The sequence below is a fragment of the Hypoxylon trugodes genome (assembly GCF_022578975.1).
Source record: "Hypoxylon trugodes strain CBS 135444 unplaced genomic scaffold F4822scaffold_4, whole genome shotgun sequence".
In the NCBI taxonomy this organism is placed as follows: Eukaryota; Fungi; Ascomycota; class Sordariomycetes; order Xylariales; family Hypoxylaceae; genus Hypoxylon; species Hypoxylon trugodes.
Window position 1 is genome coordinate 1122716 of NW_026250019.1, and position 13983 is coordinate 1136698.

The following is a 13983-nucleotide window of genomic DNA, read 5'->3' on the forward strand; positions in this document are numbered from 1 at the left end:
AAATAGCAGCTTACACCCAAATCACAAAGACAAAGGCAACAACGCAGTAACATATCGGACAATAATAACAACCAGGCCGATCCCGGGTATCTATAACTACAGCTCATGACGTAATATCATCGTTCCCATTCTCTCTCCGTGGATATCTAGGTCCTCGTATCATCATCCAAATAACCCGGATGCTCCAAACATGCCGCTAGCAAACAAATGAGAGGCGAGAACACTCTAGCCTGTGCCTGACTGAAGGCAAAACGCTCACACCGGGAAAATGCTATACCGAAAAAATCAAAAACGCCTAAGACCGTCCGGCGGGAAACGATCAAGACGAATCTAGTCGATCTTCCTCATCACCAACACACCACGCCATGCCATGCAGAAACAACAAAGTGGGGTATCCTCAAAACATAGGAAATGAAAATGCGTGTGAAAAAAGATGAGAGTGGAGAAGGCGCAAGACTAATAACAAAATGTCCCCAGGCCTTCCTAGGATCCAGGGACTGACGGGTCATTGGGCATGAGCGACGATGGGATTTGCGCGATCTGTCGGAGTTGGTTGAGTTGGCCGGTCATTTCGGACATCTGCTGCATCATAGCTATGCTTTGCCGTTTCTGCGCCTCGATCTCAGCGCGTAGCTCTGAATTCTCGACCTGTAAGCGCTTTACTTGCCCCCCTAAATCCGTATCTGGCTTGCGCTTCTCCCCGATCCGACTTTCCACAAGCGGATTCGGCAGTGGGAGAGTCGTGCCGTCTTCGGGAAGGGGTTCGTCCTCGGGTAAAGGTCCAGCAGGGTCGCTCCCGTCCTCGCCGTCCCTTTCCTCGTTGGGTCGGTGACATCTCCGTAGATGCTCGTTTAAGTTCTCCATGCGTGTGAAGCCGTGCGTATGGCGCTTGCAGCTCAAATGGGGACACACTATGGAATTAACAGGACCGCCATGTTGACCGTGGACTTCGCGTTCGTGCCGTGAGAGCCCGCCGGAGTAAGTAAATCCGGCAAGCTTCTGGCACTCAGGGTGTGCGCACTTATAGGGGCGGTCGTGTTTGTCCATATGTTTGCTAGAGATAGTTAGCGCACTGTTCTATATATGAGATAGGAAGGTTGGGATCTTACCTCCACTCGCACTTCCGGGTGAAGGTTTTAACCTTCTCGCTGCATCCCGGGAATGTACAACAAAACTTTCCTTCGCGATTCTTGGTAACTTCGCGGTGTGGTTTGGGGATAGGTCGTCTGCGAACCGAACGATGACCCGCGGTTTTCGATGCTGAAGGTAGGCTTTCGGGAGGGGTCAGAGGGCCGAGAAGGTTAGGCGAGCCTAGATCGGGAGAGTTGGGTGAGGTCGGCATCAGAACCGCATCGTCTGCACCGCCGTATCCTAGTATATCATGGACTTGGGGCACGGGGGAATACCGAGTGGAAGGAGCGTCACTATCGCCATCTTGATGCCCGGCGTCGACGCCAGCGGAATATCCGTCTGAAGGAACCATTTCCGGCTCTTTATATACCACGCTCATCTTGAAAGTATACCCAGGGAGTAGCTTATTATACGCTCGGGTTGTACTAAAGGTTTGTAGGAATATGAGTCGGATGCGGTCGTCGAAACGGTATTGTTGTGGAAGGGTATATCTTCGACAGAGACTATACTCCTCGGTGGCGACGATGATAGTAAAGCTGGCGTGGATACCCCGGTTGCTTAATTCGCTGAGGATCGATTGATGATGTTCTAATACATGGTTCTGACCTAAGGTGTAAGGAAAAAAAGGGAAGGCATTAGCAGCCTAATATGGTATATATGAGAAAGTAAGTGATGTACGATTGGTCGGCTTTTGAGAGAGCTGAACCACAAGATAATAAGAGAGACGCGCCACAAATTCCGAAATAGCGAGGTAACAAAGTAGTGTAGTAGTAAGGCTGTCTTTGTGCATGAGAAGGATGAATAGATGAATGATATATCTAAGTAGATGATGAATAATTGGGGTTAAATTGCGCACGGGCTCGTTGATATTTGGGGTCTAAAGTTCGGCTATTTGTTGATCCGGATGGGGGGATCAGGGGATGGGGTAATGATGCGGAGTAGTGGGAATGCTTTGCAAGTGAGAAATTAGAAATCTAACTTACCATCTACATCCACAGGCGGCCAAACTTCAAATGCGTAAGCCCAATCTGGATTACGAAAATATTCTCGTTGTTGGGAGGCACGAGGACCTGCGACTTTTATATCTGTTAATTTACTATGCTATTTCAGGCCGACATGACTATTCCCCGGCACGAGGCGGAGTTACCAATAGCTAGGCTGAAGCGTGACTCACCACTAGATATTTCAAAGTCATTTGCCCCGAAGCTAGAGCCAGGCCCCGGTGATGGTTGTTCCACAGTCCCTGATCGGTCGTCATCAGGCAGACCATCATTAGTATTAACTAGATCTTCATCCCAGATCTGGTTTCCGCGATCAAAGAGATCATCGAAATTTGTGGGATAGTCATTATGTGACATCCAATCCATTCCGAGGTGAGATTGTTCATAGGCTTCGGGTGAGTAATTCATGTTGGACTATGGTAAGCTACTGATTAGCATCCATGGTTTATTGTATTATGTATGAAACCATATGTGGACTTACTAATTGCGGTTCCAACATGAAATAGTCCAGAGGATCTGGAGTGGTATCCGCGGGTAGGGTTCAAGTGGTTTGTTTAGCTGATATGGTATATCAGCCTCAATAACCACTGACTATGTGCAACCTTAGGTATCCTAGGAGAAACCCGGACGACAAACGAATAGGAGATCCGCTTCTATGTATGTATCGTTTAGGAAAGGGGAGGCGGTTAGTGGTTGTCTTGGACTACGGGATCGGTAGCCGTATGCGCTGATTAGCGATACCCAAACGAAGCTGGGTACCGTTCCCGCACAACTCAAGGTAGGTGCCCACGTACAAGGCGAAGTATGGAAGTTCCTGATTGGCCTTAGTCCTACACGAAATGGTGTGCTAAGTGAATTCCTGTCTTTTAGGTTAATGTTGCTAATGATAGAGTAATCGTGTGTTGGTTGTCAAGTACCAATAGAAACCTTGGTAACAATTATATGTATGTCTAGGTTCCGAGTCCTTTGAATAAGGGTGGTCAGTATTATAGCCTGACGAGTCACGGTGCTGCAAGATGTTAATGCCTTGGTCGAGAATGCCCTAAAGACCTCGAGTCGTTTCTTAGGCCTACTCGTTGATGTCTCATAATACTCGAATCGAAGTCAAGACATCAATATTCCAGAATAGTCCTCGAGGTACTGTATGGCAACTTTTTGTTCTCATTCCTTTTGGTATATAATTAACAAAACAAGCCACACAATGCCCCATTATCGAGAGTTGAGGTTCTACATGAAGAGGCATCACTAGTTAGCTAGGTAACTTGATGCTAACAAGATACAGTAATAGGAGTAAAGAGTTACTTGGGTTTGAATACGTATCCAACATTTCTTTTTAAACTTAGGTTAAGACCCATAATGGTACGATTGCCATATTGCATGGGAAGACACGTCTTAACTAGATGTCACAATCCCGCCTAATATACCTAATATATGCTCTCCAGGGAGCTCACCTACCTACGCAAAGGGGCAGGAAGAGGAGTACAGGCATAATTATTTTGGTGAATTTTTTCGTCTAGTTGAGTTTCAATGCCCTTTTAGTGGGTAATTTGACCCTCTACAATAGCATTCTATTCTTCTACGACGATGTATACATATAGGCTTATCTAAATACGGTACACCGAAGAAGCGTTACGGTCAGAGGTTATTGTAACAGTCAGTGGCCCACCTCAGCCCTACCTAGGGGTACATTTAGTGGAAACCTGGGGCCTAATTCCTCGGTTGTGGGTACCTGAATGTACCTAAGAAAGGTACCTAGCGCATAAAATATGGGTCCTAAGAATCCACGCCGAGGTATTTAAACCTTTAGGCACCCCCTTGCCTAATATTCTTCCTCCCAACCAGACTTAATTCACCCACGACTACAATTTACTATGACTCACTCGCGTTGTGACCGCTGAGAAGGAACGTGTACTACCCCTACGCAACATGGAAGCTATTATATTCTCTAGGTGTCCAGGCACATCTCTCTGCACAGGACACACAGGGAGCTAGAAAGCCAGCGCACGGTATTTGCCGACGACAGAACAGCGCTGCGATGCCTATCGTCGAAACCCCCGTAGTCATAAGAAGCTTATCTGTTCTAAGATAGGTGCTTCCCTATATACAGACTAGTCCCGGGTCCAATATATACTGATGTTAAAGTGCCTAGCTGCCTACCTAGGGGCTAGGTAGGAGTCATTATTATATCCGTATGGTCGTTCCCGGGGGTTGTTGAAAGCGACGTCTCAATTTTGTCTTTCTTTTTCGGCCGCATTATCTAAGTACCTAGGTAGCTTCCCGACCTGAATAAGTAGAACTATTGTTATTAGCCCTATATACAAAGACTTGAGAGTTGTTAACTATCTCTGATAAGTTAACAAAGGCCTATTGTATTCATGTTAGACAATGCCCATTCAACTTTCTTCTAGTCATATTAACCCCTATACCACCCGATGATATAAATCTAGCGCTAAAATATCGTTACCCTCACCCAGAGAAAGATTTATAGCCCCCGAGGTCTGCAGTAAGCGACTTACCTCCGAACATTACCTAGGTATATACGACAATAGCGATGCTGTTAACCATATCTGCCCTTGTATTCTTTATGTACGCATGGACCACTTCGTTGTCTATGTTGGCAGTTTTCGCTATCTGGGATGACCTTAAGGTATATTTCGGAGGATTCTTGGGGATCTTTATCATCTTACCGATTGCATGCTTTCTCTCCGCATTACACCCGGCCGTCTACATAGCTGCCGTTATTATGTTCCGAAGGAATATGGAATTTATCAGAGGTTAATCTTTCAATCCCATGTGAAGAAATGTCCGTTCGAAGAGCTACCTCAGAATAGATCTGTTATGCGATATAAATCTAATTTCATGATTGGGCAGTTATTTAAGAAGGTTTGAAAAAAACAATAGAATCAAAACGATTGCCTTCTAGAACACGAAGCCAAACATAATCCATCACAAATTCTATCAGGAATGTTTCAACAGTAGGTTTTTCGATTGCTTCTAAACAAACATATTTAATCTCGAACAGTTAGCTATAGTAGTAAACGCGTTATTGATCATTCTCAAAAATATCATTCAGAAACAAGCCCCTTACGCGTGCGAGAATTTGTGTGGCTCGGGATGAGTATAAATACTAGGCCTCACGCTCGTAAGAGCAACATCAACTATATCATCACTCAACGAGATTAAATATCACATTAAGCTCCTAACAGTTTACCAAAGTCGGCTATCATACCTCACAATACATAAATCTCTTCGATTAATAATCTAGCATAATGTCTTGGACTACATTCTCTCCCCCAAAATCTTTTTCAGGGGCTCCTTCATTGACTGGTAGGATTGCTGAAAACTGGAATAATCTACACCTTAGCAACTCGGAGCAGGAATCTTTCGTGCTCGAGCCCGCCACTAAAATTGGCTTGATCATCGCTCTGTGGTTCCTGGCTCTGTTCACGGCCCGTCGACGACTGTACCCACAGCGATCGAATGACCTGACCACAAGAAGATACCAATTCCTGAAACATATGGTATACACTACCATTGATCTCTTTATTATTCTCTTCTGCGACTACCGAATGTTCGAAAATGGCTTCGTGGAGATCTCCAAGGTAGCTCTAGTGTTAGCCGTATACATGCGGCTTTACTGGATCCTCACCGAATCGAACTTCATGGAGCATAGTCAACCTCGCATCCCCTTCAACCCCTTCGCCCCGCAGCAAGTCGACCCGGACCGATTAGGACCCCCGAAGGAAATCGCAAGCGGAGGGAAACAATGGCCCCAACGCCCCATGGGTAACTGGGATGACGATGACGACGATACAGATGATGCTGCGGACAGTTTCCTACCACCAGCTCTTAAGGTACCAACTCAGCCAGCAGCTAAAGCACCAACCAAGGCACCAACCGAGAAACCAGCGCCCAAGGATCAGAAAAAGGATTATGGCGAAGCTAGTGACAAGGTCCAAAAGCTGGCTAAACAAAACCAGCCCAAAGCGGATAAGGACAAAACCAAAGGCCCAGCTCCTCAGAAAGAAGCCGCCGCCACTCAGAAGGATAAGGCCAAGACTACTACTGCGAAATCGTTCCTAGATGTAAAGGTACTAACCCAGGATACGAGCAATAACGCAGCTAAATCCGCCACAGCTGGTGGGATTGGCATGAATGTAGTAAGCGCAACTAACAACTTCTCTGAAGACGAGGACGTGAAGCCAGTGATTACAGATAAAGTTACCCTTGGGGATTTATTTGACCTTTTCGCGGAATACATGTATGGTTGGGCGGGGACGTTTTGGTCGCCATTTGCTCTTATGGGTAGGGCAATCAAGGTCACTTTGGGTTTTGGCTCATATGGGCCCTCCCGTCGCCGAAAGACAAAGCCTAGCTACATCTAATTCTTGTTTTCTCGTTGCGAGGCAATTCTACCTAAGAACTTAAGTAGATACGTAAAATATTTAGGATGAGTTAGCTTCTGAATTGACATAGTTTCTTTTGTACATTACCAATTTTAGTGAACGTGACTCCAGATTGTGACTTGCTTGAATCATTGTTACCTAGGAATTAATAGGCACTCACATGGGTACTAGGCCTCTTGATATACGACACCAGTTTAATCTCCAAGCCAGTTGTTATAATTCTCGTGATGGAAGTGGTTATTGTGGCCAAGAGTATTATAGACCTAGAAAAGCTTTTTAGTTATCGGCCTTAGTATTACCTCTTAGTATTGGTAAGAACCTATGAAAACTTAAAAGATATCTAATCGATCTTTACATCTCCAGATCTTCTATTGGGCGAAGGGACCCTGCCAAGGTTAACTTACGCCCGTTCTATACAGCTACTTGCTATCAGTGCTGATCTTGACTTCGAATGTCGTTATCTTATTATCTCGCCAAGGCGGAGTGTGCCACTGTTGCAGCGACGCAACCTCCCATCCTTCACCCCCACGTGTCTTTTGATATGGTCCAACATCACTATCGCGGTGGACCGACGCCGGATGTCGTTAATCTTTAGCCGACGGGTCTTTGTCTGCCGATAAGAGGATGTGAATTCGGATCAGCCCCGATATAGTGCTCTTATATCCTGAGATGCCGCCATTTGGTTGCCTAGCCCGTCTATATTACCAATATAGGCTTGATATTGGGATGCGCTGAAGAGCTGGTAGGAATAGATCTGCAAGTATTGTCCGGTGATATGGAGGAGTATAAGTGCTCTGCGTACTGCATACTCTGTAGGGTCTGGATAATCTGTCGTATTTTCATGGTAAACATACTACCTCGTGGTTTTCCTCAATTGACAGGGAACATGTTTCAAAACGTTATGCTTGCGGTTGTGTTGGTCGCCGCATCAACTTATGCCCTTACGACACCTCCATTAGGGTATGGTAGACAGAGGTTGTTGCCGCAGTTTAACCAACATATAAGTGCTCGGGAGAATACATCATCCTCAACGTGTTCGCTATATTCATCCGCAGAGTCTGTGGCGGCTCCAAAGGCAAATGTCTGGGCGCAAATCTCCGCCGAGGACAACTTGGCCGTTTGGAATTTGCTCCACGACCCAGCGTCTGGATTGAATCTTACTGACCCGAATGAAGCCCTACTTAATGATAATTATGTATGGTATATCGATACTGTACATGTCAATAAGTCTGATGTGCTTCCATATATAGATGATTTAGGAGTGAAGCCGGGATCCTGGGCTCGGGCCGTTATTTTTGAGGGTGGAAAACTCGAACCCGTGTCCCAGGAGTACATCATCGGTCCCTTGCCTATGTCCGGTGAGACGACTATCCAGAAACTGGATTATCTGTACAATGGAGGAACAGGGGGCTCTGTACCTTTCAACGGACGGTTCTTTGACATGCAACGTCTTGTGGCGTTGGAACCTCTTCTGGTTTCTGTTATGTCTAATATCAGTGACATAACCTCGGCTCTGTTAGGGGGGGCCTTCTATGGGTTTATGGATTCCAAGTCAACCTTGAGCGCGACATCCACAAACCCTACGTCATTTGACGGAAGCCAAGCATTCCAAGTGATAATGTTCAGGCTCCCCGGGTCTGCGACATATTTAAGGCCTCTTGATTTCTTCGTCAAGCTTGATGTCACCGGCACGGATGCCTCCTTATATCAACTTAAGGGTATTATCACAAACACTAGATTCTTTCCAACCGTTGGAGATCTCCGCGCTGCTTTCGAAGCCGGGGAATTAGTGGAGGAGTTCTACCAGCCATCCGATGACGATTGGGCCCTGGTTAAGTACAATCCCGAGATGGGAACACGTGAGCTAGAAGAGAAATTCGCACCGCAAAATCTTGAGGTTGGGGGTAAACGATACAAGATTGATCCGGAGCAAAAGTATGTTGAGTATCTGGGATGGTCATTCTATGTCGCCCATACGCGAACGCTCGGTATCATGCTATATGACATACGCTTCAAAGGGGAGCGAATTCTTTACGAGCTGTCAATGCAAGAAGCAGCGGCGCAATACGGAGGATTCCAGCCAAAGGCCGCCACGACGTTGTACCACGATACCCACTTTTCACTTGGTGCCGACCTGTTCCCACTCGTCGAGGGCTTCGACTGTCCATTCGGTTCAACGTTCTGGAACGTCACCATCCATACCCAAAATGCGACGAACGTTAGTCCGAATGCCATCTGCATCTTCGAATCCGACGCAGGGTTTCCCCTTTCGCGCCATCGCGCCGAAGATGCTAGCAACGACTATGGTTTCACGAATCTTGGCGTAGTAAAGGGGTCACTCCTGACATTGCGCTCAATCGCCACGGTCGGAAATTACGACTACCTCTTCGATTATGCATTCCACGTCGATGGCAGTCTCGAAATAACCGTTCGCGCATCCGGCTACCTTCAATCCTCGTTCTTTTACCGGGACCAAGGAGCGTGGGGCCCGCGCATTCAAGAAGCCACACAAGGGTCTCTTCACGACCACGTATTGACGTGGAAAGCGGACTTCGATGTCCTAGGTACCGAGAACAATCTGCAAGTAACCGAATTGAAGACAGTCAACACGACGCAGCCCTGGTGGCCAGAACTCGGCGAATTCGAGCAGATCACGCTCGAAACACATAACGTAGCGACGGAGCAACAGCTAAGCTGGGCAGACAACGGCCAGACGATGTACGCAGTGAACCACGCCAGCAAAACCAACAAATGGGGTGCGCCGCGAGGGTACCGGATCGTACCCGGTAAATCCAACATCCGACTCAGCACCCTCTCATCGCCATTCTCACGGCGCAACACCGCGCTCTCAAAATCGCATCTTGCAGTTACACGACAGCATGATTCAGAACCATGGGGTAACAGCGTGCAGAATCTAAACATGCCATGGAAACCACAACAAGATTTCGCCAAATTCTTTGATGATGAGAGTGTGGAAGGCGAGGATTTGGTTGTATGGCTTAATTTGGGTATGCACCATTTTACGCGTAGCGAGGATATACCCGTGACGTTGTATAATGAGGCTGTGAGCAGCATTATGTTTGCGCCGCAGAATTTCTTTGACCAGGCGCAGGATGGTGATATTAAGAATCGGAGGTGGTATACGGTGCCTGACGCGACGGGGAGTGGGAATGCGACGACGACGCTGGTTAGTGAGGCGTATGGGATTGATTTACCGCAGTGTAAGGTTGAGTTACAGGAGCCTAATATTGCGCGTGTTGCTTAGATTGATCCAGCTTTTATGAAAGTAATCCTAATTCCGAGCTATTCCGAGCTTCTAATTCGTTCATATAAGGAGCGACTTGGTTAAATGGTCGATACTTTTAATTTATATGACAGTATTTAATGAATGATTTTTTTTTTCTGAAAAAAAAAAAAAAAAGAATGTTAGTCCCTCTTCGCCGTCTCTTTCTCCCATATTGGTGCAGCAACGTGGTGTGGTATCGTGTTGAACTAGACGCTGGAGCAATGTAGACAAGAAAACAAATTGATGTCTTAGAGCTGCTTGAGCTTTGAAGTCTCGGTTATTACAGAGAGTTGCAGTATATTGGCTAATGCCGCGAATGATCCGCAGATAGACAGCAGGCCGCTCCATATAGTTGGCAATTGGACATATATTGGTATTGCTCCCCAAGTCAATGCCATACCGATCACCGTGAGGCAAAGGGCAGATGTCCAGGCCCTCGGGTATTCCGCTGATTTTTTGCGGATAGTGAAGACAGTTGTAAAAAGGCCCAGGGTTTGGGGCATCGCATTTACGATTTGCACGTAGAAGTCGGAGCTCCCGGTGGAGCCACGGGTATTGGTAGAGAGTTTGAACGCCACTCCCATTAGGACGAGTGTCGCCATTGCATAGATGGAAATGAAGAAGAGAAGGTTTGGCGACCGATTATTGAATGAATAATACCGAGGGCGGTCTGATGCTATGGGGTATGCCTCCTCATACTCGCGAAGCATTTCAATTTTCGCGAGAATGCTGGCGCAGGTATTGTCAAGGTGTGAAGCTCGCAGATCCTTTTCGACTGGCCAAAAGCTGCTCTCAATCGAGACCCGGCAGTCCCTTAATTTCTTGGCTCGCATCATCGCCTTTCCTTGATGCTTCCCGTTTTGGTGCTTTGGGTGACGCTTTAGGAAGGCCATATTCTCAGCCGCTCGCTTCCAAATGTCGACGTAGGACGTGTCTTCAAGAGCTTCTAAGATTTGAGAGGTACTGAGAGTATTTTCCTCGGGCGGCCGCGCTTGAATTACAGCTCGTAATTTTTCGAGGTCTTCACTATTGAATCTGTGGTTGGAATAAGATGAGTTGTTTGAAGCCGACCGATCTCGCCATCGCAAATATTCGGAGACGACGGCGAGATACTCTTCATTTGCGGCGTGTACGGCCGCGGCAATCAAGGCCAGGTTTGTAAGATAACCGAAAGAGGGAATCAAGGGTTCTTGCGAACTAGTTGTAGGCGCTTTATTCATTCATTAGCGACGCGTCTATAAAATCGCAGTTGAGAGTATCAAACTTACCCGTCCACCCCGGCGTAGGATTCGGAGATACCTTACGCTTCGCTTTCACGCCCATTTTGTAAAATATTTTGCTTTTCGAGAACCAATTATCTAGTCGAATTGATAGCTGGTGTGTTAATTACAAGATAAAATTTACAGATCGCGTCCGTGACTCGCGAGTCGCGTCTTATAGTCGCGGTCATCGCTCCCAGCCTTGTCCGTTAATTGGGCTCGGGCATATGCAAAGTAAGTCGTATTGCATGCAGCGTCAAGCTACTATTCGCTCTGTCATCGTGGCTTAGCGGTAAGTACCCCTCACTGAATGCTGGTCAATCTCTTCTAAGCAGGTGACTGAGGGCGTCGCGCCCGGAGACTGTTCTTGCTCGGGCTCGTTGTCACCAATATCCGTATACGCACGCTCGACATTACACTTAATCCGGACATCGCCGAACATGTATTGGAATGATACGCGATTGACACATCGAACATGCCCATCAGCGGCTTCTTCGCTCAATTCAAGTTCTTCCCTATGCGTTCCATGGTGGTTCATGTTGATTTCTAGACCTCGGCCTTGTTCCATAAGATACTCCAAAGCTGACCCGTGGTCCACTCTTGCTATCGTGCGAGCCTTTGCGCTTATGCATATCGCGAAAAATAGAAATCCAGTTGAAAATTCTCTAGGCCTTGAGAATACGATTATGAATTTTGACTTATTTGACGATCCTAGTCGAAGAACCATACGGTTTCCATTGACTGGCCGCCTGGTTATCCAAGGGGGGTAAAAAGATGCGATCTCGTAGCCTGCCGATGTTATCTCATCAATATGTAGACTCATTGTCTCGCAATCATTTTTCATTGATTTTGACCAAGTGGGAGTTGCGGGTGTCTTCGGGGAGCCTTCTCGCAAGTAAATTGATGTTGAGATTGGCTTCGCGACGAGGAGTTTCCATAACAAAGGCAATCTGCTGGCGACACGTAAGAGCCTCGAGTGATTGATTATATAGACCAGTTTCTCCCTGTGTATAAGAAAAGGCGGGCTGCCGGGCGCGCGACTGAAATGGTTTTCGCTACCTCCTTTAGTGCGAACTAGAGGAACCGCTAGATGGCTCCTAGAGCCGTATATCCCAGGAACAAGACACCTCAGAATTGCAATGTATATCCCGTTCTTGGTGTCGATCGAGCGAATGGGAATTGACGTCTGTAAGCCAATATTGGTCATGGCAGAATGTGACGTCGCGAGCGGTACATCCGGGCCTGTTTCTTCGCTTTCGAGTATTTGAAAACTGTGGCACTGGCTGAATTCAGAAGGTGATTGGGCGAGGACCCCGTTGCGAGAGATGCCGGGATGCGCCCCTGGTATTGAACGATACCCCCAAGCTAGCAAACTGTCATCGTCTCGCGACTTGATGACTTCTTCTTGGAGACGTATGAAAGCCTTCTCCCCTTCGCCGTAAATCAATGGCATGTTGACTTCGAGAATACCAAAAAGACTGTATGCTCGGTCCTCGACTCGCTTCGTTTCCCTGTGAGCGGCCCATGCTAACCGAGCTGCTGCACAGAACTGGGAAAAATCCCCAGTATCCAATGCCCTTTTGGGTATGTTCGTTATATCGGAGAGAAGCCTGAGCAGGGCGGGTGAATTGAAGTATTGCTGGTTCTGGAGTGCATTGATATTCCGGTCTATTCGAGAAGGGCTTGGAGATCGGCTTATCCGATCAACTTCGATCTCATTCCAGACCCTATCGAAGAAAACCAACTCCGTGGGCGCAAGAATCTCTTGCAGCGTCCAACCCCTCGTGAACCACCGGCTATTTCGAAACTCCGACGGAGTGTTAAAGGGATCGTCCTCAGCCGATACATCCGCCAGGTACACATAACAGACAGTTGATTTTTTATACCATTGGAACATCGAATTGATCCCCTCGGATAGTTCGGCGCTGCTTGACTTGTCTATGCAACAGGTATCGATCCACACATAGTGGAAACCATCTTTGGCTGCTTGGCGACAACATCCTTCCAATTTCATACAAAATTTGCGGTTCTTATAATATGACTTGGAGACATCCCGAAAGGTTACTTCGTGTTTCCCCCAGGTATGTGACTATATTATCTAGAATTAGTTAAGTCCATGTATCTTATTCCATGAATTCATGTCTTTGGAAGGGAATTTGGTGAGGTAGCCAACCCCCCAAATGAAGATGAGGGGTATCGACGACGCCACAACGTCACGATGTACAGCACCTACAAGGATGGCGTAAGGCGGTATTGCATTTCCATTAAACTCTTCCAATTTTCTCGTATGGACTTGAAGAAGCCTCATTGAAAAACAGTTCTATGTAACTCGAACATGCATAATAATTTAGACAGATGGACCAAGAGTGGTAGAAGAGATGAGTAGAAATCGACGTGACAACCGAGCATTCCAGTCACATACTTCCATTTAATGGATGTTTGACCTGATTGGCTACCTCCTAGGTACCTGGAGGTGGCTGTGGTTTAGCAACACACCCATGGTCGACAAGAGGCCGCCTCGATGGAGCCGGAAGCCCATGGGAAGGATTTGGTCATCTATTCAAGGGCCTTGGCTTTGGGAGTCCTTCCGAGAGGTGGTCGTTACAAGTACGCCTGAAAATTTTAATTATTTGTTGTAGCTGGAAAGGATTAATCGCGGGCGAGTTGCCTTCTGCTAAGTTAGAGCCCATATTAATAGCGGATGCCCTACAAATACAGAACCTATAGCGCTAGGACCCGTCGTAATTACGATAGCTGACATTAAATTACCCTGGTAAAAGTCGTCTTTAGGGCCTTTTTCCTCTATTCCAATCCACTAACTAGTCCCTGGCTCCTCTCCACTATCTGCCTTCTACCTATCTCTTCATCTTTCACATCACCTAAGAGACATGTAAGTGCTA

General features: G+C 46.9%; 5 protein-coding genes across 5 annotated transcripts; 2 read left to right on the top strand and 3 right to left on the bottom strand.

Moving 5' to 3' along the window:
* Positions 1-295: 295 nt before the first annotated feature.
* F4822DRAFT_205314 (uncharacterized protein) lies at positions 296-1953 on the bottom strand. Its single transcript, XM_051453785.1, has 2 exons — positions 1110-1953; positions 296-1054 (listed from the first exon to the last, which is right to left on the bottom strand). Exons 1-2 carry the CDS (start codon positions 1508-1510, stop codon positions 484-486), a joined length of 972 nt encoding a protein of 323 aa, XP_051315349.1. The 5' UTR covers positions 1511-1953; the 3' UTR covers positions 296-483.
* Positions 1954-5401: 3448 nt separating this feature from the next.
* Positions 5402-6915, top strand: F4822DRAFT_442806 (uncharacterized protein; the record flags this gene model as incomplete). The annotated part of the gene is made up of 1 exon (XM_051463036.1): positions 5402-6915. One exon carries the CDS (start codon positions 5402-5404, stop codon positions 6515-6517), a length of 1116 nt encoding a protein of 371 aa, XP_051315350.1. The 3' UTR covers positions 6518-6915.
* A 509-nt stretch (positions 6916-7424) lies between these two features.
* F4822DRAFT_436974 (copper amine oxidase) lies at positions 7425-9803 on the top strand (the record flags this gene model as incomplete). Its single annotated transcript, XM_051462366.1, has 2 exons — positions 7425-8664; positions 8797-9803. The coding sequence occupies 2 exons, from the start codon at positions 7425-7427 to the stop codon at positions 9801-9803; spliced, it is 2247 nt and encodes a 748-aa protein (XP_051315351.1).
* Positions 9804-9937: 134 nt separating this feature from the next.
* F4822DRAFT_205394 (uncharacterized protein) lies at positions 9938-11258 on the bottom strand. The gene is made up of 2 exons (XM_051453787.1): positions 11093-11258; positions 9938-11034 (listed from the first exon to the last, which is right to left on the bottom strand). The coding sequence occupies exons 1-2, from the start codon at positions 11145-11147 to the stop codon at positions 10073-10075; spliced, it is 1017 nt and encodes a 338-aa protein (XP_051315352.1). The 5' UTR covers positions 11148-11258; the 3' UTR covers positions 9938-10072.
* Positions 11259-13765, bottom strand: F4822DRAFT_205405 (HET-domain-containing protein). Its single transcript, XM_051453789.1, has 2 exons — positions 13317-13765; positions 11259-13172 (listed from the first exon to the last, which is right to left on the bottom strand). The coding sequence occupies exons 1-2, from the start codon at positions 13389-13391 to the stop codon at positions 11370-11372; spliced, it is 1878 nt and encodes a 625-aa protein (XP_051315353.1). The 5' UTR covers positions 13392-13765; the 3' UTR covers positions 11259-11369.
* Positions 13766-13983: the final 218 nt, after the last annotated feature.

Bases quoted from the DNA above. Each gene is read 5' to 3' on its own strand.
- F4822DRAFT_205405 (XM_051453789.1), bottom strand. From the start codon at position 13,391: ATGAGGCTTCTTCAAGTCCATACGAGAAAATTGGAAGAGTTTAATGGA. The intron at 13,173-13,316 runs GTAGGTGCTGTA...TAGATAATATAG, and splicing joins TACCGCCTTACGCCATCCTT to TCACATACCTGGGGGAAACA.
- F4822DRAFT_205314 (XM_051453785.1), bottom strand. From the start codon at position 1,510: ATGAGCGTGGTATATAAAGAGCCGGAAATGGTTCCTTCAGACGGATAT. The intron at 1,055-1,109 runs GTAAGATCCCAA...AACTATCTCTAG, and splicing joins ACCCGGAAGTGCGAGTGGAG to CAAACATATGGACAAACACG.
- F4822DRAFT_205394 (XM_051453787.1), bottom strand. From the start codon at position 11,147: ATGGGCGTGAAAGCGAAGCGTAAGGTATCTCCGAATCCTACGCCGGGG. The intron at 11,035-11,092 runs GTAAGTTTGATA...GAATGAATAAAG, and splicing joins TCCTACGCCGGGGTGGACGG to CGCCTACAACTAGTTCGCAA.